The sequence below is a fragment of the Cetorhinus maximus genome, chromosome 32 (assembly GCF_964194155.1).
Source record: "Cetorhinus maximus chromosome 32, sCetMax3.hap1.1, whole genome shotgun sequence".
NCBI lineage: Eukaryota > Metazoa > Chordata > Chondrichthyes > Lamniformes > Cetorhinidae > Cetorhinus > Cetorhinus maximus.
Window position 1 is genome coordinate 2,106,993 of NC_135910.1, and position 23,594 is coordinate 2,130,586.

The 23,594-nt window shown below is 42.3% G+C and overlaps 1 protein-coding gene across 4 annotated transcripts in view; it reads left to right on the plus strand.

Moving 5' to 3' along the window:
- Positions 1 to 23,594, plus strand: part of LOC144671331 (uncharacterized) — a 95,185-nt gene that overhangs the window by 52,735 nt on the left and 18,856 nt on the right. For 3 of the 4 annotated variants that reach the window (XM_078533159.1, XM_078533162.1, XM_078533161.1), the window contains exons 18-21: positions 2,625 to 3,076; positions 4,277 to 4,438; positions 10,439 to 10,550; positions 13,258 to 13,730. In XM_078533159.1, the coding sequence (XP_078389285.1) occupies positions 2,625 to 3,076; positions 4,277 to 4,438; positions 10,439 to 10,550; positions 13,258 to 13,730 (1,199 nt within the window). The remainder of the gene's footprint in view (positions 1 to 2,624; positions 3,077 to 4,276; positions 4,439 to 10,438; positions 10,551 to 13,257; positions 13,731 to 23,594) is intronic. The other variant, XM_078533160.1, reaches the window with a different exon arrangement.

Genomic DNA, 23,594 nt, shown 5'->3' on the forward strand with positions numbered 1-23,594 from the left:
TCTCAATTTTCAGGATTAAATTCCATTTGCCACTGCTCTGCCCATCTGACCAGCCCGTCTATATTGTCCTGTAGTCCAAGGCTTTCTTCCTCGCTATTTACCACACCACCAATTTTTGTGTAATCTGCGAACTTGCTGATCATACCTCCTATATTCATGTCTAGATCACTAATGTACACTACAAGCAGCAAGGGACCCAGCACCAAACCCTGCGGTATGCTGCTGGACACAGGCTTCCAGTCACAAAAACCACCTTCGACTATTACCCTCTGCTTTCTGCCACTAAGCCAACTTTGGTTCCGATTTGCCAAATTGCAATTTGGATCCCATGGTCTCTTAACTTCTTGACCAGTCTCCCATGTGAGACCTTGTCAAAAGCCTCACTGAAGTCCATGTAGATGCGTAAACTGGATTACCCTCATCTACACACCTAGTCACCTCCTCAAAAAATTCAGTCAAATTTGTTAGACATGATCTCCCCCTGACAAAGCCATGCTGACTATCCTTGATTAATCCTTGCCTCTCCAAGTGGAGATTAATTCTGTCCCTCAGAATATTTTGCAAAAGTTTCCCTACCACTGATGTTAGATTCACTAGCCAATAGTTCCCTGGCTTATCCCTCCCACCCTTTTTGAATAATGGTACCACATTAGCTGTCCTCCAGTCCTCTGGTACCTCTCCTGTGGCCAGAGAGGATTTGAAAATTAATGTCAGGGCCCCTGCAATCTCCTCCCTTGCCTCCCACAGCAGCCTGGGACACATCTCATCTGGGCCTGGGGATTTACCCACTTTTAAGCCTGCTAAAACTGCTAATACCTCCTCCCTCTCGATACTGATTTGTTCAAGTATATCACCGTCTCCCTCCCTGATTTCTGTACCTACGTCGTCCTTCTCTATAGTGAATACAGATGCAAAGTATTCATTTAAAACCTCACCTGTATCTTCCGGCTCCTCACACAGATTGTCATTTTGGTCCCTAATGGGGCCCTACTCTTTCCCTGGTTATCCTCTTGCCCTAATATACTTATAAAACGCCTTTGGATTTTTACCCGCTAGTGGTTTTTCATGCCTCCTCTTCACTTTCCTAATTTCTTATTTAAGTAACCCCCTGCACTTTCTATAATCTAGGGCTTCCACTGTTTTGAGCCCTCGTTATCTACCGTAAGCTTCCCTTCTTTATCCAATCCTGTACACTCCTCGACATCTAAGGTTCTCTGAACTTGTTGGTCCCACCCTTCCCCTTTACGGGAACATGTTGGCCCTGCACTTTCACTATTTCCGTTTTGAATGACTCCCACTGCTATGATGTAGATTTCCCTACAAGTAGCTGCTCTCAGTTCACTTTGGCCAGGCCCTGTCTTATTATATTCAAATCGGCCTTCCCCCAATTCAGAACCTTTATTTCCGGTCCATCTTTGTCCTTTTCCATAACTACCTTAAATCTTATTGAGTTATGGTCACTATCACCGAAATTCTCCCCCATTGACACTTCTACCGCTTGCCAGTCTTCGTTCCCGATAACTAGGTGCAGCACATTGTAGGACTTCTACATGCTGGCTTAAAAAGCTCTCTAGGTACATGTTAATAATTCCGCCCCCTTTAAGCCTTTCACACTCTGTCTATCCCAGTTAATATTGCGGGAGTTGACTATATACACTCTGCCTTCCAGACTGGCTTGGTTTTTCTCCTATACTTGTCTGTACATCGCCCCCTACTATACCTCCACTCCATAACCCATCCCTCTGCCAAATTAGTTTAAAGCTCCACCAACAACACTAACAAACACCCCCCCAGCAGGAAAGTGTTAATGTAGAAGTTCAGCCATGACCTTATTGAATGGTGGAGCTGGCTCAAGGGGCCTTATGGCCCACTCCTTCTATTTTTTACATTTCTTCCATATACCTTGGGCACGAACAGTGGTCCAACTGTGGTGGTAGATTGTTTAGCATTTAAACTACTGATAGCTACAGATAAGAAAGAAACTGGTATTGTTCTGTTCAGAGCAGAGAAGGTTAAGGAAGACTGAGTTATGAAGGGTTTTGATGAGATATTTTCACTAGCAGGAAGACACATTCCCAGAGGGAAGATGAGAATTTTTAAAATCTGGAATGCATTGCCTGAAAGCAGTGGAAACAAATTCAACAGTCACTTTCAAAATGGTATTGGATAAATACTTGGTGTGAAAATTGCAGGGCTTTGGGGAAAGAGCAGGGGTATGGGGCTAATTGGATAACTCAATGTAAGAGAGAGCAGAGGCACAATGGGCCAACTGACCACCTCTGTGCTGTATTATTCTAGGTTCAGGCAAACTGCTGTCTCATTGGGCTAACCAGATTTTTTTTGGTGATGTGATTGGAGGAAACGAACTAATATTAGATTGCACCTAACCACAGCATCAATAACCATTGTATCACTGTTATAAGCACAAGCTTAAAAAAAATATAATGTATAAATCCATGGAATTTGCGTCCAATGGTAATGCATCAAAGGTTTGGAAATAGATTGCTGTGGTTACTGTTTGTCTTTTTCAGTACATTATGACAGAAAATGTGATTTACATTTTGTGGTTGATTATCCAAGTTAATTTATGTTTATATCAATTGAACCACTGTGTCATCCTCCAGCAGAAATGGGACCTGTTGTAACACAAGGTGGCATTGAAGCTGGTGAAATAATTGAAACAAGTGAGGCATTAAATTTCTTAAGTGGTGGAGTCCCCTCTTCTCAGAATTCCTTTGGAATGAAATGGTTTCCAGAAGATAGTCCTTTGGATGCTTTGGCTGATCACAGGGGAGATTGTGGAGAAACTGTGAAATGTGAGGTGAATTCAACCAGCTCTGATGATATAGTTGCTGTCAAGGTTGGTGACTACTTCAATGAGAAATATAACAGTGAACTGGACTATTCTGGTGGCACCAATGTCTTTGCAGTGAAAAGCGAAGAGAATCTTAGCCAAGAAGATTGCTCCACTGTCAGTTCAGTAAATGAAGAATGTTCTGGAAGTTCCAAGTTCTGTAGCTTTTCAGATTTCAGCACTGATATGGAAGCTTTGAATAAAATGAGCATGGAAGCACTGGTATGTTAAAATGTGAACATCATTTAATTGAGCTTGATTTGGTTCTGAATTTTCTGCAATTGATTTCTATCTTTAAAAATTGACATTTCTCTGTTTTGAGACACAAATAATCTTCAGAGTACAGTAGGAACCTGGATTCTCCATCAGAATTGTTGCAAACATTAATACTAGCTTGACAGTTTTTAACATTAGAACTATCCCCTTGCATTTTTCAAGTGAAGCCAGAGCTTACTGACAGCTGACTGGTGTTGCACTCGATGATATATACTCACTGACATAACAAAGCAAGTGATACCTTAAATAGGGGAGGGGAAACTAATGCTAATCTTACCCATGTTACGAGGTAGAATTTTAAAATGTTGTGCAGGCCATTTTCACATTTATAAAATAGAGGCTGTGCTCAAACGTCTGGGAAAAGCCAGGTATTTAAGGAGGTGAGATCACTGATAATTTGGTCATTGAGTAGCAAGTGAAAAGGTGTGAAGTGATTGACATGCTGCAAAGCAATGACAATTGGTGTCAACTAGGGTTGGGAAAACTAACTATATAACTGCAGGGGAGCACCATATAAATGCAATGTATTGGCCTAATTCCCTTGAGAAGCCTGATTCTAAATATTAGGCCAGGCGACTCTGTTCCCATTACTCTCCTGGCTGGCATCTCCCAAATCCAGTTCTGCGATGGATGTAGTCATCATTCTTAACTAGTTGTAGCCCATTGTGGAACGCTATTTGCAGTAAATGGTTTGTGTTTCTATTTAAGTGGAATAGGGTTTTATAAGCTGCCAGAGACAAACGAGATTGATAATTACACAGAAACAAAGTGATTGAACCTCTAGGCTTTTGTAGGCGGTGAGAGGAAATGGAGAGAAAATGTGGTGTAAGAAAAGACAGATGAATAAAGTAAGAGAGACAAGTATGTACAGAAAAGGGGAGAATAAGTCAAAAATGTCAGAGGTGCAAGTTGTAGAGTGTGAGATGATCAAAGATAGAAAAAAATCGTTTTTGTCTATTGTCACAGGAACTGAGCTAATATTTTAAATTTTAAAAGTAATCAAAATTCAAGCTGAATAGTAAATATTTGTGAAATACATGGAGCATCCATCAAAAAATGCACACGTGTTTTACTTGGCAGTAATTGTCCAATGTTACTGTATTTACACTTTGCCATGATCAGGTACTTTGTGATTTTAATCTGCAGGGGTGCAGTGAGCCACCTAGGAGTTGGATAGCCAACAGGACGGCAACACCACATACACTGAGAGAAAGAGAATCTCGCAAGTTGATGGAAAATCGTTTTAAATTATTGGAGAGCACTGTTTTCAATGATAAAAAGGCCCCAAAAGGTGCCATTCTCATTAAGGTTTGTTCAGATGAATTCCGAGGATTATTTTCTTCTTTGCAAAGAGGAACACTTCACCCATGCTGTCCCTACAATAGCTTTTATTTTGTGAATATATTTAGCTACTTTTTTAAATGAAGGTGTTATCTGGCTCTAATTATCAACTAAATGTTTTGAAATTCACACAACTACTATCTCCTAACTGCCCCTCCCTCATGAGCACTTGCTTTCATTTGGACAGTGTTAGAAACCTTTGACCTGTGGCTTCTTAGATGCTGCTGGTTAGAACATACTACTGTAGGGTAGCGTAAGAACTGTGTTTGGTCTTTCTATCAATGGATAATATTAAAGCTTTGTGAGGACATTGTTTCAGTTGCCGCAGGCAATTTTCAAATCACGCAAATGATCCATCAGAAGAAAGCTGTAGCTATAACATAGGGCTTTGGTGACACCACATCTGCAATACTGCATGCAATTTGGCCTCCGTATTTAAGGAATGATATACTTGCATTGGAGACAGTACAGTGAATGTTCACTACTTTGGTCCCTGGAATGATGGGGTTGACCTATGATGAGAGGCTGAGTAAATTGGGCCTATATTTTCTGAAGTTTAGAAGAATGAGAGGTGATCCCATTGAAACATACAAGATTCAGAAGGGACTTGATAAGGTAGGATAAACACAGAAAGATTGTTTCTGCTGGTCAGGGAATCTAGAACAGTGGGGCATAGTCTCAGGATAAGGGGCTAATCATTTAGGACTGAGGTGAGGAGAAATTACTTCACTCAAAGGGTTATGAATCTTTGGAATTCTCTACCCCAGAGGGTTGTGGATGCTTCATTGTTGAATACATTTAAGGCTGGGATAGACAGATTTTTGGTGTCTTAGGAAATCTAGGGATATAAGGGACTGGGTGGGAAAGTGAAGTTGAAACCTAAGATCAGCCAGGATCAAATTTAATGCTGGAGCTGGTTCAATGGGCCATATGGCCGACACCTTCTATTTCTTGTGTTCTTGTGTCCGTGCTTCTGAATTGCAGTGGTAGCCAGAGAATCATCTGCAATGTTCTCTTGCTGCACAGTTACCTCTGAAGCTCCCCAAGGATCAATCCTTGGCTGGCTCCTATTTCTGATTTACATGCTGCCACCATCCAACATCATCCAAAAACACTGTCACGTTTCGTATATATGATGATGACATCCATATCTACCTGATTAATACACTTCATGAATCCTTCCATTGTTTATTTGTCATACTGCTTATCTAGATGAGCAAAAAAAATCCATCCAACTAAGTACCTGGAAGGCAATTATGTTCCTTTGCCACCAACTTCAACCTGGCCACTAAGGCTGAACAATTTTGCAGTTTTATTTCACCCTAAGGTGAGCTTCCAGTCTATATCCCTTCCATCACTAAGGGAACCTACTTCCACCTCTGTAATATTGTCCATTTCCGTCTCTGTCTCAGCCCATCCACTTTAATCTTCATCCATGCCTTTGTCATATCAAGATTCGACTATTCTACTGCTCTCCTGGCCACCCTGAGTTTGCTGACCTACGTTGGCTGCCAGTCTGGAAACACCTTCAATTTCTTTAAATTCTCATTCTTGACTTCAAATCACTCCAGGGTTTTTCCCAACCTCTCTCTGTGACCTCCTCCCATGATACAACCCTCTAAGATTTTGACTCTCCTCCAATTCTGGTCTCTTGCACATCTTGGATTTTAATTGCCGCATCTTTGACAACCACGCCTTCAACTGCCTATACCCTAAACTCTGAAACTACTTTCCTAAATTTCCATGCTTTTCTACCTGCTTTGAAGACAATACTTAAAATCTCCCTCTTTTCTTTTGGCCACCTGTCTTAATATCATCTTGTGTAGCTTGGTGTCAAATTTTGTATGATAATGCAAGAACTTGCCTTTGCCCTCAGGACATCCCAAAGTGCTTCATGCCCAAAAAAATACTTCTATAAGAACATAAGAAATAGGAGTAGACCATTCAGCCCTTCAAACCTGCTCTGCCATTCAATAAGATTATGGCAGATCTTCAACCTCAGCTCCACCTCCCCACGCTATCGTCATACCCTTTGATTCCCTTAGTGCCCAAAAATCTATTTATCTCTGTCCTTAATATACCCAATGACTTAAACATCCATAGCACTCTGAAGTAGAGAACACCAAACATTCACAAACCTTTGAGTGAAAAATAAAACTCCTCACCTCACTCTTTTTGAAGTGTAGTCACTTGAAATGTAGGGAAACACAGCAGCCAATATGTGCCTGGCAAGATCCCATGAACAGTAATGAGATAAATGACCATATCAATGTTGGTTGGGGGATAAATATTACACAGGCTATCATGGAGAACTCTCATGCTCTTCAAGTAGTATCACGATATTTTACGATCACCTGAGAGGACAGTTGGTTTAAGATGTCACTTCCAACAGTGGAACACTCCCCCAACTGCAATGAAGTGTCAGCCTAGATCAAGTCTTTGCAGTGGGGCTTGAAATCACAGCTTTCTGGCTTGGAGGTTAGTGTGGTACCAGTGAGACATTGCTGACTGACTTACTCCAGTGTGTCTGCAAATTATATGTTCATCACTGAGTGTATGGAACAATAAGTTTTAAGAGAAGATGCAATAAAGAGACACAAAATTAGCATAACTAATGCAGGATGCATTGTAAGATGTGGTAAAGCAACATTGACTCAGTAGGTTTATTCAGGTGAATTATTGAACTGTATGAACGAGGATTACAAACATTTGTGCAAACATCTGTGCTGTTAATTGGCCTTAAATTGCAAGCAAATGTAGGGGTACTACAGTTAAACTGTTGCATCAATGGGATGAGAGGGATGGGGAGGAGAAATCATCCAAGGGACCTTGCTCCAGTGACATCGCCTCAGCACCCCTTCCTTCTGACCACATCACTCACTTCTTTCAACTGGAAGCATCTGCAAATGGCAGAGAAGGAAGTTGGGGGATGGGCTGCCTGACTAAGAACTGCCCCAAACAATCTGTTTTGACAATTTTTGAACAATTTTTTTTTATACTCCTAGTTTCAGTGTCATGCAATAGCATTTCCAATGAGAATGAAAGAATTTAAACTCAAAGGGCAGGATTTTGAGTTTGGCGTGTGGGCGCTGTCAGTGGGCCCGGGAGCGGCCGGGAAACCATAAGGCCATAAGACATAGGAGCAGAAATTAGGCCATTCAGCCCATTGAGTCTGCTCCGCCATTCAATCATGGCTGATAAGTTTCTCAACCCCATTCTCCCGCCTTCTCCCGGTAACCTTTGATCCCCTTACCAATCAAGAACCTATCTATCTCGGTCTTAAATACACTCAATGACCTGGCCTCCACAGCCTTCTGTGGCAATGAATTCCATAGATTCACCACTCTCTGGCTAAAGAAGATTCTCCTCATCTCTGTTTTAAAAGGTCTTCCCTTTACTCTGAGGCTGTGCCCTCAGGTCCTAGTCTCTCCTACTAATGGAAACATCTTCTCCACGTCCACTCTATCCAGGCCTTTCAGTATTCTGTAAGTTTCAATCAGATCCCCCCTCATCCTTCTAAACTCCATTGAGTATAGACCCAGAGTCCTCAAACGTTCCTCATACGTTAAGCTTTTCATTCCTGGGATCATTCTCGTGAACCTCCTCTGGACCCTCTCCAGGGCCAGCACATCCTTCCTGAGATATGGGGCCCAAAATTGCTCACAATATTCTAAATGTGGTCTGACCAGAGCCTTATAAAGCCTCAGCAGCACATCCCTGCTTTTATATTCCAGTCCTCTTGAAATAAATGCCAACATTGCATTTGCCTTCCTAACTACTGACTCAACCTGCAAGTTAACCTTAAGAGAATCCTGAACTAGGACTCCCAAGTCCCTTTGCACTCCAGATTTCTGAATTCTCTCCCCATTTAGAAAATAGTCTATGCCTCTATTCTTCCTACCAAAGCGCATGACCTCACACTTCTCCACGTTGTATTCCATCTGCCACTTCTTTGCCCATTCTCTTAACCTGTCCAAATCCTTCTGCAGCCTCCCCCCCTCCTCAATACTACCTGTCCCTCCACCTATCTTTGTATCATCTGCAAACTTAGCCAGAATGCCCTCAGTTCCTTCATCTAGATCATTAATGTATAAAGTGAAAAGTTGTGGTCCCAACACTGACCCCTGCGGAACTCCACTAGTCACCGGCCGCCATCCTGAGAAGGACCCCCTTATCCCCACTCTCTGCCTCCAGCCAATCTTCTATGCATGCTAGTACCTTGCCTCTAACACCATGGGCTCTTATCTTACTGAGCAACCTCCTGTGCGGCACCTTGTCAAAGGCCTTCTGGAAGTCCAAGTAGATAACATCCATTGGCTCTCCTTTGTCTCACCTACTCATTACCTCCTCAAAGAATTCTAACAGATTTGTCAGGCATGACCTCCCCTTGATGAAACCATGCTGACTTTGCCCTATTTTACCATGCACTTCCAAGTATTCTGAAATCTCATCCTTAATAATGGACTCTAAAATCTTACCAACGACCGAGGTCAGACTAATCGGCCTGTAATTTCCCGTCTTTTGCCTCACTCCCTTCTTAAACAGGGGGGTTACATTAGCGATTTTCCAATCCTCTGGGACCCTCCCTGACTCCAGTGATTCCTGAAAGATCACCACTAATGCCTCCACTATCTCTTCAGCTATCTCCTTCAGAACTCTGGGGTGTAAATCCATCTGGTCCAGGTGATTTATCTACCTTCAGACCTTTCAGTTTTCATAGCACCATCTCCTTGGTAATGGCCACCATACTCACCTCTGCCCCCCGACTCTCTTGAACTTTGGGGATGTCACTCGTGTCTTCCACTGTGAAGACTGACGCAAAGTAGCTATTCAGTTCGTCCACCATTTCTTTGTTCCCCACTACTACTTCTCCAGCGTCATTTTCCTGTGGTCCAATGTCCACTTTTGCCTCTCTCTTACCCTTTATATATCTAAAAAAAACTCTTGCAATCTTCTTTTATATTACTGGCTAGTTTACCCTCGTATTTAATCTTCTTCCTCCTTATTTCTTTTTTAGTTGTCCTCTGTTGGTCTCTGTAGGCTTCCCAATCCCCTGGTTTCCCACTGCTCTTCGCCGCATTGTATGCTTTCTCTTTAGCTTTTATGCTGTCCCTGACTTCCCTTGTTAGCCATGGTTGCCTCGTCCTCCCTTTAGTATGCTTCTTCTTCCTAGGGATGAATTTTTGCTGTAATTCCCAAATTACTCCCAGAAACGGGTCATTGCCTGCGATCGGCTCCTGACCGCAATTTCACACTGGCTGGCCAATTAACAGTTTTTGAAATGCCAAAACAAATGTCCAAGCATCAGAATCGGTCACCTGAACATGTGGCTGATGAAAATTCTGTCCAAACGTTTTTATTGTTTAAAATTAATATTGGAAACCTCATTCCATCCCTGGATGAGGTTTCCTCAAAAAGGCAAAGGCTGCCTGGCTGATTCACCCGCCCGCCAACCGTAATGTTGGACACAATGAAAAATCACCTTTGATTACTAAGTTAATGGCCTTAATAGGCCTCTTAATTGTCAGCGGGCGTGCTGCCGACTCTTGTGCGTACCTGCCAACTGAAATATCACGCGAGTGTGCGCTGACGCTCGCCTGACATCATCGCGCGCTATTTCTCACTCAAGCGGGTCGGACGCGGATCAGCATGCCAGGCGAAAAGTTCTGCCCAATAGATTTGATACTTTGCTTTGGTTATTTTGAGAACATTACTGGTTCAGTTTTGTCACAGATATAAATGGGGCAGTTTCATCAACTGGATTTACTGCTCATTGCTGTTTATGGTATGGTTAAATCATTATTACAATATTCCACTTCGCTGGAAGTACCCACAAAAACCTCCTTTGCTGCTGTCAGGAGGCTTGCTACACTGTGGTCTATTGCAGGACTAATGGAATGATTTCTAACTTCAGAAGTTTCTATTAATATTTTAGTCATGCACTTTGTGTTGGTTTCATCTTCACAGGCCATTGATGTAATCAGTGACTTGGATATGCAATCGGAAGAACTGTTCAGGGAAAAGGAACTGCTAATGAAAAAGCAAAAGAGACTGCTAGAGGAAATTTCACTTCTCGCGGGTAAGGTTTGCTTCTGTTTTGACTTGTAAAAAGGAATTTCAAACAGTTGCTTGGTAGTACAGAGCTTGAGTATTGTTGAAAAGAGAGTCATTGCTGAAGTTTTTTGTCTTGCACTCATCAGAACAAACGCAAGAATATCAAGTTTCAAACAATCAACAATTTATAGTACAGTGGGGAAGAAAAGTTGATTTGTTGGCAAATTGACTCTGGCTGAGGTGTTGCCATGGAGTAAGCAGTGGGGAGCTATAGATTTCCCCAGGTCCCGGGTAATTCAAAAAAGGCGTAGGGCTTGAACATATTCCTTTTGCTTGCAGTGAACGGGTTCCTGTGTATGAGTGTGTTGCTTCTAGCAAGTGTAAATGAGCAACATTGAGATTGATTGATTATCTTTTAAATTGATTGTTAGTGTAGCTATTAGCGCAATCAAGATTGTTCAACGAGTGCTTGCAGAATCACATCTAACAGCAGACGTTTTTGGATTTTGCAAGCGAGGGCTGGTTGAGTACAGTCTATACTCTGCCAATTATGAACAACTGAAGGAACATTTGATTCAGCAAGTCGCTGGGATAAATGGCCTATGTGCCTGGCATCGCACTGGCAGTGAAATTCTTGCAAGATGTTGCTCAAGTGTGTGGTAGGCAGAATGTTTTTGGACTGACGGCAATGGTGGAAAATATCACAAGCGTATCTCAAAAATTTGGACAACCGGTTAAGGAAGCTGTTTCACGATACTACTGTGCAGTGGCTACACGTGTGGCATTTTCCAGTAACAAAAATACACAGGGGCCTGTTCTCTGCAAACAGAAGATGTATGTTCAAGCCACCATCCTTTTTGAATTACCTGGGAGCTTGAGGCACCATTCCGAGTGTAAGATGAAAAACTTCAGCAACAAGTCCCTTTTCAGCAAAGGAATTTCATTTTGTGTGAATCAATAAATAACTTAAATTTGTGTATATTCAGTCTATAGGATACATTTTTTGCCCCAGGTGTAAAACATTAAAACATAGTTGAGTGCTATTGTATCTTGAATGTCATTGAAGATATTAGCCCAGATCTTCTGCTCTTTGGGTGTTTGGAGACCAGATGTACACTGGAGGATGCACTATGGGATGCCTCAAAAGTCCCTATGCAAGGACTCCACAGGAACTGCCCGGGAAATTTTAACTTCCGATAAGCAATTCCCCTACTCCCTGGGACCATCCAAGAAAGTTTCCAACTCTGAGTTAGAGTCGAAGATTTTGATGGTTCCAACTTAGTTACCTGGAAAGTTAACTCAGGAAATGTTACACTGAAATAAACTGTGTCCAACACCTGGGTAACTATACAACTGACGCTGCTGACTCCTCCCTACCTTACCCCCCCCCCCCCCCCCAAAGAAAACTCTCTGCTTGTCCCTCGGCGCTTCCACCGCTGCCCCTCTGCCCTCTCACCCCACCCCACTGCCCCTCCGCCCATGGTAAGTCTTCACCAGCACCAGTGAAAAGCTTTGGGACATTTAAATAGCTTTTCATTGTTTCAGTGAAATGAGTGCCAGGGTGGGTAGGGTAGTGAGTTGGGTCGGGGGCAGCAGGGGGCCTTACTGGTGACCACCACCTGAAATAGAAAAAAAGCGTTTGTTGGTTGTTGGTCATCAGCTCTTTTTTTCCCCAAATACAATCAACCCTACCACAAACATTTCTCTGACCCTGTGTCAGCAAACAGAAAGCAGAAAAATCAGCTGTGACGTATGTGGCATTATAAGAAATACACATACTGAGCAGTCGGATAGGTCACTCCATGTTGAGCGTGTATATTTGGGGATGAGCTTTTTATTCTTAAGTCGATTTCTGCCCTTTCCCACATCAGAGATTTAGTTGCTAATAATTAATTTTCTCTAGCTAGTGTGTTATGGCCTCTAGGCTTCAAGTAAAGTTTATTTGGCACTCGTACTGTTTCTGTGTGCTATCTTCCCCCACCTTTCCATTTTTCATTAAATATTTGTGTTCAGTTATTGCTCATCATTCCTGTTGACGGACTTTCACAGTATCTGTTTGTTATGCCATATTATGACTAGTCAGGTTTGTGAGGTCTGTTACCAGACCAACGATTTCTGAGTCATTAGCTGGCGGCGATATGTTCAGTCTGTCTCCATTTCAAAAAATTAATACATTTAATTTTACCATTTTTATCATTTGTGCCCATTAAAATATTAAATTACAAAATTATGAGATCTTGCTCATAAACCAAAATGTTTTAAAACAGACTTTGTATTATTCAAGCTGATTTCTAAAAGTGAAAAAAAAACATTTTTCAGGTTTTGTTGCATTTTTGCAGGAACATCTTCATTGGTAAACCCACGTAAATCACCTACTACCATTCCTTTGCTGGATTGTGCTCCTCATTATTACACATTTTATGACAGAAATATCCAGTTCCTCTGAATCTTGTTGATAGTGCTTCATCAGAAACTCCAAGGGTTAGCACAACACTTTTGTATCTTTTGTGTTATAATGTCACTTAAATACATCCGCTAATGCAAATCAGCAGAAGAGCCTTAAAATTTGGAAAACAATATGCTCAGTTCTTTCTATCCAGTTAGTGAGGGTTATGCCAGACATCACCACACAAGAGGTGGGGTAGCACAATAAACCAGAAACCACAAATTTCTCACAGCAGTAAGCAGTTGAATACTTGCAAAAATGAACTGATCAACTGTCTCCTTTGTAGATACCAGGTCAGATGCAACTGAGGAGCAAGTAGAAGACGGACAGTTCTTTGGTACTAAGAAGGCCTCGGATGCGAGAGCCGTAACTTTTCAGAAACCTTCTGACCCACACTGGCTTGAAAACAGTTATCTGTCTGATGCTGCAGTAATAAAAAGCAACACGATTTCTGTTTTATCAGAGCATCACAGTGAAGATTGCACAGGAGGAGTTAAATGGGAGCAAGATGAACTAAAGGCAAATAGTTTAGTTAAAGTCAAGATGGCAGGAGACTTCAAAGAGCAGCATTACCAGGAACCAATGAATCCTGATGGTTATGATCCCTCTGCAGTAAGAAGAAAGAATTGTAATGGCAAAGATGAAGATGCTCTTTTCACTGTTGGCAAAGAGTCATCAATTGGGAGCTCTGACTTCGGCAGTCATTCAGATTTTGACATAAATACAGATGAAGTGAATGAAATTGATGTGGAAATACTGGTATGTACTGAGAAGCTATTCAAATGTATTTACTTACTAAAGATGTGAATAGAGAATTAATTTCTTCATTCGTTTTCCCAAATCAGCTTTTACAATTGGTTAGCTCTAGCTCTTCCAATTGCTGATCTATTCAGTAGATAAACTCGCTGAGCTATACAGACTGGAGTGTATCCAGCACACAGCTTGTCTAACAGTAACGGCCCTACAGTTAGCTCATGTTACTTGTTCAGAATGAGCAAAACTGGCCTGGGTTCTTCTGTTGCTTATAGATGACCCTGTTGAAGTTCTGTTTGTGTATAGATGCTGGGGAAGGCTGGTTGTGCTTCAAACAGTGTTTGCAGTGTGGGCTTATTGGAAAGAGCAACCACCTAAGTGAGGTACTGAAGGATGATGTCCAGAGGGTCATACCCCAGCATGCCCCAGGTACTCTGCCGAAAAACATATAAGTGCCTTTGGCAGGGGATGATCAAAACTGGAACCATGTAATCTGTACTAGGAATTAATTATTATTGAAGTTAATGGTGGATTTTATTTTTAATAGTATTGTCTGGCCCAATCTTTCAAGAAACCTGAGGTTGAATTGGAAGGTTAAGTTTATTCTCTGCTTCTTTGCTAGGTGCTTTGCCTCCATGATGCACTTCACCTCACAGGGGAATTATCCCAATCTGCAGAACTCCCTCCTGTTAGCTGATATTTATAAATGGCTTAAGGGAAGGGAAGGACTTGTGATCCAGAATGTTCTGAGTGTTGTAAAGGCAAGAAAGTGCAGAGAGGATGAATAGTAATGGTACTGTTTCCTTCGCAAACAGAAAGAACATGTCCACGCAAAAGCTTGGAGGACAGCCATTCCCTGGTTCATTCCCCATGGCAATGCCTTGCTCAATGAGAGTTGACCTGTCGAACATTTTGAATTGTTTCTTTAAATGTTTCCCACTGTTCATTTACGGCCCTACCTTTTAGTCTATTTACCCAATTAACCTTAGCCAGTTCTCCCTTCATACCTATGTAATTGGCTTTGTTTAAGTTTACGATTTTTGTTTGCAATCGATTTGTAGTTTTATGTAGTTTTTGATCTTAACATGGAGTTGAATGGTGTTATGGTCACTATTTGCCAGTGGATCTTTTACCACAACATTACTAATTAACCCTGCTTCATTACACAAAACTAAATCTAAGATAGCTTTATCCCTAAGTCGGTTCCATGGTGTACTGCTCCAAGAAACTATCACGGAAACATTCTACAAACTCATCTTCTAGACCGTTCTTGCCAATTTGACTGTCCCAGTCTATATGAAGATTAAAGTCCCCCACAATTATTACGTTTCCTTTGTTACAAGCTCCAATAATTTCTTTTTTTAATGCTCTGCAGAATAGTATAGCTACTGTTAAGGGGCCGACAAATTACTCCTACTGCCTGTCTGGTTTGAATTTTAAACAAAAGCTTGGCAGTTAACTGTTCCTTGGTGCATTCTCCATGACAGCGCCTCTACCAAGCACAGTCCACTTGCCAACCAGTCAGCACCCTTTTCTCATGCAGTATAAATTGTTATTCCCTTTTGAGATTTGGTATTCTTGCGAATCTGTCCTGATGTGTGCAAGTTGAAAAGCTTCAACAGCATTTTTTTTTTCAGTAATACTTAAGTACTGTACTACCAAGCGACTAATTCTTATTTAGTAATTACTCTTAAATAAAAACAGGAGACCAAACAGTCCACTGAATCATGTTCCTTTGAAAAGCCTTAATGTTTATATATATCTGCTGCTGCCAGATTATTCCAAAACTTTGAAGAACTTCTTCCTAATATTTATAAATGTTTGCTCTTTGGCCCTCCTCATCCATCCTATTTTGAAGTAGTTCAACGAACATTTCTCTAGATTATGGAGATTGTTTTTTTACAGTCCAGCTTTGAGCAGCTATATCAAAATTATAACATGAGAATGGGCCATTCAGCCCAACCAGTCAGTTTTGGTGTGTATCCTCCACACAAACAGTAGTTCTAATTCTCCCTCTATTTTCTGGACACTGGAAGTGACGAATCTATAATAACTCCCATTTACCATTCTAACTCTTCACTATTGATTGTTTGATATTGATTTATACATGTTTTACACATTTTCTGTTGAATTTGCAATGCTTTACACTTATCAGTGTTAAGCCTCTTATGCTTTTATTTACCATATATGCCCACGTAAAAGTCAACCCATGATTTTTCACTTACATTTTCATAACTTTTCATATGCTTCATGTAAAAATTGACCATAGTTTTTCAGGGATTAAAGCCTATCGACTGCCGCGCTCCCCCTGGGGACCTCTTCGTGTACTCTGCAGAAAAAGGCAGCAGGCAGGAGACACTGTCCAGCAAAGCCCTGAGGCTGATCTGCTTGTCCACCAGGAGCTGCTTGAGCTGATGCTTCACTGACATTGCCATAGCAGACATTCCAGGTCACAGCACTTCCCGTGGAGGCACAACTGTGACCAAGGGCAATCTCGCCCCACCACACCGGAGCTTGGAGCTAAACAGCACAACCTGTCCGATCGTAGCAGACTGGACTTTCCCAGGATATATCCATATCATAGCAACAGACCATGGGCAGCTGTACAATCAGTGAGCTCGTCTAGATAGCCAATCCATGTACAGAATACTGTATGGGCCCAAATCAAACACACACATAAATAAAGCCCTCAAAACTATTATTTGTATAAAAGTTGACCCTTCACTTTTTGCCTAAAAAATTGGTCTCAAAAAGGTGACTTTTGCACAGGTAAAAAAGGTACTTTCTCTTTTATTGTGAAGGCTTATTTGCTTTATCTAGTTGAGGGTGATATAGATGCCAGTTTAGCAGTTGGTATCCAATCTGGCCAATTATGGTTCATTCCTCCATTCAATCCTCAACAAAGTTTTTTTTTTAATATTCGTTCATGGGATTACCCATCCCTAATTGCCCTTGTTCTGACAGCATTTAAGAGTCACATTGCTGTGGACCTGGAGTCGCATGTAGGCCAGACCAGGTAAGGACAGCAGATTTCCTTCCCTAAGGGGCATGAACCAGATGGGTTTTTTAATGACAATTGCTCATCAGATTTTTATTGAATTCAAATTCCACCATCTGCCATGGTGGGATTCAAACCCAGGTGCCCAGAACATTACCCTGGATCTCTGGATTACCAGTCCAGTGACAATACCACTACGCCATTGCCTCCCCAGTAATGAAGGGGTCATGACAGTGCCTCAAGAAGCACTTACTTATCAATAACCTGCTCACCAATGCTTGTTTGGGTTCCACGAGGATCACTCCATTCCTGACTTTGGTCCAAACATGGACAAAGGACCGAAATTCTAGAGATGGGAGTCACTTTCCATAACATCAAGGCAGACTGAGTGTGGCATCAAAAAGCCCTAGTAAAATTGAACTCAGTGAGGATTGAGGGAAACTCCACTGGCTGGAGTCAAATGTAGCAAAAATGACCAAAGTTGAGGTTGTTGAGGCCAATCATCTCAGCCCCAGACCATTGCTGCAGGAGCTCTTCAGGGTAGTATCCAAGGCCCAACCATCTTCAGCTGCTTCATTGATGACCTTCCTTCCATCATAAGGTCAGAAATGGGGATGTTCGCTCATTATTGCACAGTGTTCAATTCCATTCATAACTCCTTAGATACTGAAGCAGTCTGTGTCCCCTTGCAGCCAGACCAAGACAACATCCTGGCTTGGGCTGATGAGTGGCAAGTAACATTTTGAAACACAAATGCCAGGCAATGACCATCTCCAACAAGAGAGAATCTAACCATCTCCCCATGACACTCAACTGCATTACCATCTCTGAATCTCTCACTATCGATGTTGATGAGGGTTACCATTGACTAGAAACTGAACTGGACCAGCCATATGAATACTGTGGCTACAAGAGCAGGTCTGTGGTGAGCAATTCACCTTCTGACTCCCCAAAGCCTGTTCACCATCTACAAGGCCCAAGTCAGGAGTGTAATGGAATACTACCCGTTTGTCTGGATGAGTGTGGCCCCCAACAGCATACGAACAAGGAACAGCAGTAGGCTGCTCAGCCCCTCGAGCCTGCTCCGCTATTTAATAAACTCATGGCTAATCTGATATAACCTCAAATCTGCATCCCGCCTACTCCCAGTAACCTATCACCCCCTTGCTTACCAAGAATCTATCCACCTCCGCCTTTAAAAATATACAAAGACTTTGCTTCCACCGCCTTTTCAGGAAGAGAGTTCTAAAGACTCTAAACCCTCTGAGAGAAAATTTCCCCTCAACTCTGTTTTAAATGGGCGACCCCTTATTTTTAAACAGTGACCCCTAGCTCTAGATTCTGCCACAAGAAGAAACATCCTCTCCACATCCACCTTGTCAAGACCACTTAGGATCTTATATGTTTCAATCAAGTCGCCTCTTACTCTTCTAAACTCCAGCGGATACAAGTCTAGCCTGTCCAACCTTTCCTCATAAGAAAACCGGCCCATTCCAGGTAATAGTCTGGTAAACCTTCTCTGAACTGCTTCCAATGCATTTACCACCTTCCTTAAATAAGGTGACCAGTACTGTACACTGTACTCCAGATGTGGTCTCACTAGTGCTCTGTATAACTGAAGTATAATCTCCCTACTTTTGTATTCAGCTCCCCTCGCAATAAATGATAACATTCTCTTAGCTTTCCTAATTATTTGCTGTACCTGCATACTGGCCTTTTGCAATTCATGCACTAAAACACCCAGATCCCTCTGCATCTCAGAGCTCTGTAATCTCTCACCATTTAGATAATATGCTTCTCTTTTATTCTTCCTGCCAAAATGGACAATTTCACATTTTCCCACATTATACTCAATTTGCCAGATCTTTTCCCACTGACTTAACCTATCTATATCTTTTTGTAGCCTCCGTATGTCTTCACAACTTGGTTTCCTATCTATTTTTGCGTCATCAGCAAATTTGGCAACCTTTCCTTCAATCCCTTCATCCAAGTCATTTATATAAATTGTAAGCAATTAAGGCTCCAACACTGATTGCTGAGGCACACCACTCGTTACATCTTGCAAACCTGAAAAAGAACCATTCTCTGCTTTCTGTTAGTCAGCCAATCTTCCATCCATGCCAACATGTTACCTCCTATACCATGAGCCTTTATTTTCCACAATAACCTTTGATGTGGCACTTTATCAAATGCTTTCTGGAAACCTAAGTACAGTACATCCACCAGTTCCCCTTTATCCACAGCACATGGTACTTTATTAGCTTGACACCACCCAGAAAAAAGCAGCTTGCTTGATTGGCACCCCATCTGCACTGGCACAAAATGGCTACAGTGTGCATAATTCCACGAGGCTACTTCGACAGCAACTCCCAAACTCACAACCTCTACCACCTAGAAGGACAAAGGCAGCAGAAGTGTGATAATGCCATCAACTCCAAGTTCCCCTCCAAATCACGCACAATCCTGTTTTCTAAGGATATCCACTTTCTTCCATTGTTGCTGAGCAAAATTCTGGAAACTGGCCCCTCCACTGCAACCTAACAGCACTGTGGGAGTATCTGCATCATATAGACTGCAGAGGTTCAAGGAGGTTCACTGCCATTTTCTCGAGGGCTATTAGGGATGGGAAATAAATGCTGATCTTGCCAGTGTTACCCACATCCAATGAATAAATTAAGATCACAGAATCTCAGAACTGTTACTGCACAGAAAGAGGTCATTCAGCCCATTGTGTCCACACCAACTCTCCAAATGAGCATTTCATCTAGTGCCATTCTCCTGCTTTCACCCGTAACCCTGCAGATTGTTTCTTTTCAAATAATCATCTAATTCCTTCTTCAATGTCTCAATTGAACCTGCCTCCACCACACTCTCAGGCAGTGCATTCCAGACCCTTAGCTCTCGCTGTGTGAAAAAAATGTTTTCTCATATCGCTTTTGCTTCTTTTACCAATTACTTTATATCTGTGCCCTCTCATTCTCGATCCTTTCTAGAGTGGGAATGGTTTCTCCCTATCTACTTTTCCAGGCCCCTTATGACCATATCGAATCACCTTTCAGCCTTCTTTTCTCCAAGGAAAAGAGTTCCTATTTTTCCAATCTTACTTCATAACTGAAGTTCCTCACCACTGGTACCATTCTTGTAAGCCTTTTCTGCACTCTCTCCAATGCCTTCACATCCTTCCAAAAGTGGGGCACCCAGAACTGTACGCAATACTCTATCATTGAATCACAGAGTGCAGAAGAGGCCCTTCGGCCCATTGAGTCAGCACCAACACGTGTGAAACACCTGACCTACCTACCGAATCCCATTTACCAGCACTTGGCCCATAGCGTTGAATGTTATGACGTGCCAAGTGCTCATCCAGGTACTTTTTAAAGGCTGTGAGGCAACCCGCCTCCACCACCCTCCCAGGCAGCGCATTCCAGACCGTCACCACCCTCTGGGTAAAAAGGTTTTTCCTCACATCCCCCCTAACCTCCTGCCTTGAACTTATGCCCCTTGTGACTGACCCTTCAACTAAGGGGAACAGCTGCTCCCTATCCGCCCTGTCCATGCCCCTCATAATCTTCTACTCCTCGATCAGGTTGCCCCTTAGTCTTCGCTGCTCCAACGAAAACAGCCCAAGTCTATCCGAGCTCTCTTCATAACTTAAATGTTTCATCCCAGGCAACATCCTGGTGAATCTCCTCTGCACCCCCTCCAGTGCAATCACATCCTTCCTATAATGTGGCGACCAGAACTGCACACAGTACTCCAGCTTTGGCCTCACCAAGGTTCTATACAACTCCAACATGACCTCCCTACTTTTGTAATCTATGCCTCGATTGATAAAGGCAAGTGTCCCATATGCCGTTTTCATCACCCCACTAACATGCCCCTCTGCCTTCAGAGATCTATGGACACACACGCCAAGGTCCCTTTGTTCCTCAGAACTTCCTAGTGTCATGCCATTCATTGAATACTTCCTTGTCAAATTACTCCTTCCACAGGGTATCACCTCACAGTTTTCAGGGTTAAATTTCATCTGCTACTTATCTGCCCATTTGACCACCCCGTCTATATCTTCCTGTAGCCCAAGACACTCAACCTCACTGTTAACCATCCGGCCAATCTTTGTGTCATCTGCAAACTTACTAATCCTACCCCCCACGTAGTCATCTGTGTCATTTATATAAATGACGAATAATAGGGGATCGAGCACAGATCCCTGTGGTACGCCACTGGACACTGGATTCCAGTCATTAAAGCAGCCTTCTGTCATCACCCTCTGTCTCCTACAACTAAGCCAATTTTGAATCCACCTTATCAAATTACCCAGTATCCCACGTGCATTTGCCTTCTTTATAAGTCTCTCATGTGGGACCTTGTCAAAGGCTTTGCTGAACTCCATATATACTACATCAACTGCACTACCCTCATCTACACACCTGGTGACCACCTCAAAAATTCAATCAAATTTGTTAGGCATGACCTCCCTCTGACAAAACCACACTGACTATCCCTGATCAAACCTTGCCTCTCCAAGTGGAGATAGATTCTCTCCTTCAGAATTTTCTCCAATAGTTTCCCTACCACTGACGTGAGACTCACTGGTCTGTAGTTCCCTGGCTTATCTCTACAACCCTTCTTAAATAGCGGAACCACATTAGCTGTTCCCCAGTCCTCTGGCACCTCCCCCGTGGCCAGAGAGGAATTAAAGATTTGGGTCAGAGCCCCTGCGATCTCCTCCCTTGCCTCCCTCAGCAGTCTGGGACACATCATCCGGACCTGGAGACTTGCCCACTTTTAAGCCTGCCAACACCTCCAATATCTTGTCACTCCCTATATCAATTTGCTCAAGAACCTCACAGTCTCTCTCCCCGAGTTCCATACCTTCATCCTCATTCTCTTGGGTGAAGACAGATGTGAAGTATTCGTTCAACACTCTACCGATGTCCTCTGGCTCCACCCATAGATTGCCCCCTTGGTCCCTAATGGGCTCTACTCTTTCCCTGGTTATCCGCTTCCCATTGATATACTTATAGAATATCTTAGGATTTTCCCTACTTTTACCAGCCAGAGCTTTCTCATATCCCCTCTTTGCTCTCCTAATTGCTTTCTTAAGCTCCACCCTGCACTTTCTGTACTCCGCTAATGCCTCTGCTGATTTGCTCCCCTTGTACCTGTTAAAAGTCTCTCTTTTCCTTCTCATCATATCCCGAATATCTCTGGTCATCCATGGTTCTCTGGGCTTGTTACTCCTTCCTATCACCCTAGAGGGACATGTTGAGCCTGTAGCCTCCCCTTTTCCCTTCTGAATGCTCCCCACTGCTCTTCTGCAGATTTCCCCACAAGTAGCTCTTCCCAGTCTACCTTGGCCAGATCCTGCCTTATTTTACTAAAAGCTGCTCTCCCCAATCCAAAACATTTTTTTGCAACTTGTCTGTTTCTTTGTCCATAACAAGCTTAAATTGTACTCTAGCTGAGGTCTAACTAATGTCTTATACAAGTTCATCTTAACCTCCTTGCTCTTGTACTCTATGACTCCATTAATAAAGCCTAAGATACTATATGCTTTATTAACTGCTTTCTCAACCTGTCCTGCCACCTTTAGTGACTTATGCAAATAGACATCGAGGTCCCTCTGCTCCTGCACCCATTTTAGAGAAGTACCCTATATTTTATATTGTCTCTCCATGTTCTTCTTACTAAAATGTATCGCCTCATATTTCTCTGCATTGAACTTCATCGACCACCTATCTGTCCATTCCACCAACTTTGTCCTTTTGAAATTCTACACTGTCCTCCTCACAGTTTACAAAGCTTCCAAGTTTTGGTTGGCACTATATCAAATGCCTTTTGGAAGTCCATGCACACCACATCAACAGCATTGCCCTCATCGGCCCTCTTCAATAAACTCCAGCAAGTTCGTCAAACACAAAACCATGCTGGCTCCTCTTAATTAACCTGCACTTGTCCATGTGACTATCAACTCTGTCCTGAATTATTGTTTCTAAAAGTTTCCCCACCACTGAAGTTAAACTGACTGGTCTGTGCTGGGCTTATCCTTACACCCTTTTTTGAATAACAATGTTTGCAATTCAAAGATTATGCTTTGGTCACCACTTCTCACTCTCTTGATACTGTTTTTTTCACAGCTGTGAACCATGTTGGAGGTGATCTGTTAATTGTTTCTGTTATTACAGTTGGGTGTTAGCATTGATTACGTGCTGCTGTAGGTCTCGTGCCAACAGCCCTCTGGCCCATAGGTATGAGTGCTATCAGTGGGACATGTCTAATTGTCAGTACAAACCTTGTACACGCTGTACAGTATTATGCAAGTGAACACCTGGTTTTTATGCAGCATCATGTAGAAAATGTAAGCTGTGCTGATCTGAACAGATCCCAGTCAATGTAGTTATTACAGTAGACAATTCTCAGTGTGGCTGGAAACTTACCAAAGGTCACCTGTTGCAGCAGACATGATTCTGTACCTTTTTTCCTGGCAGCTGTTTTCAGCACTTCTAATTCAAATGGGACAAAAAGGGTTTTTAAGTTTCTATTTAAGCTAAGATTCTATGTATGTGCCCTTATTTACCAGCTGCAGAGTTGCTATAATATTTAGTACATTCACTGGTAAATTCTGATCCTTAGAAAAGCCTTGATTGAAAACTTTACAGTTTTTCCTGACTGGTCATTCTAGAGTGTCATTAGCCATTTAGCCACTGTAAATAGTTGCTCAGCTACTTTTGAAAAGGCAAAGCCAAGCTTTACTTCCTTTAAAATAATTCTTGAGTATGAACATTATGGAGCAGTGAAGTATAATTAGCAAAACCTAAACTGTCACACAGTAATTCAAGTTCAGGTAACAGTCCAATTTGCACTTCTAT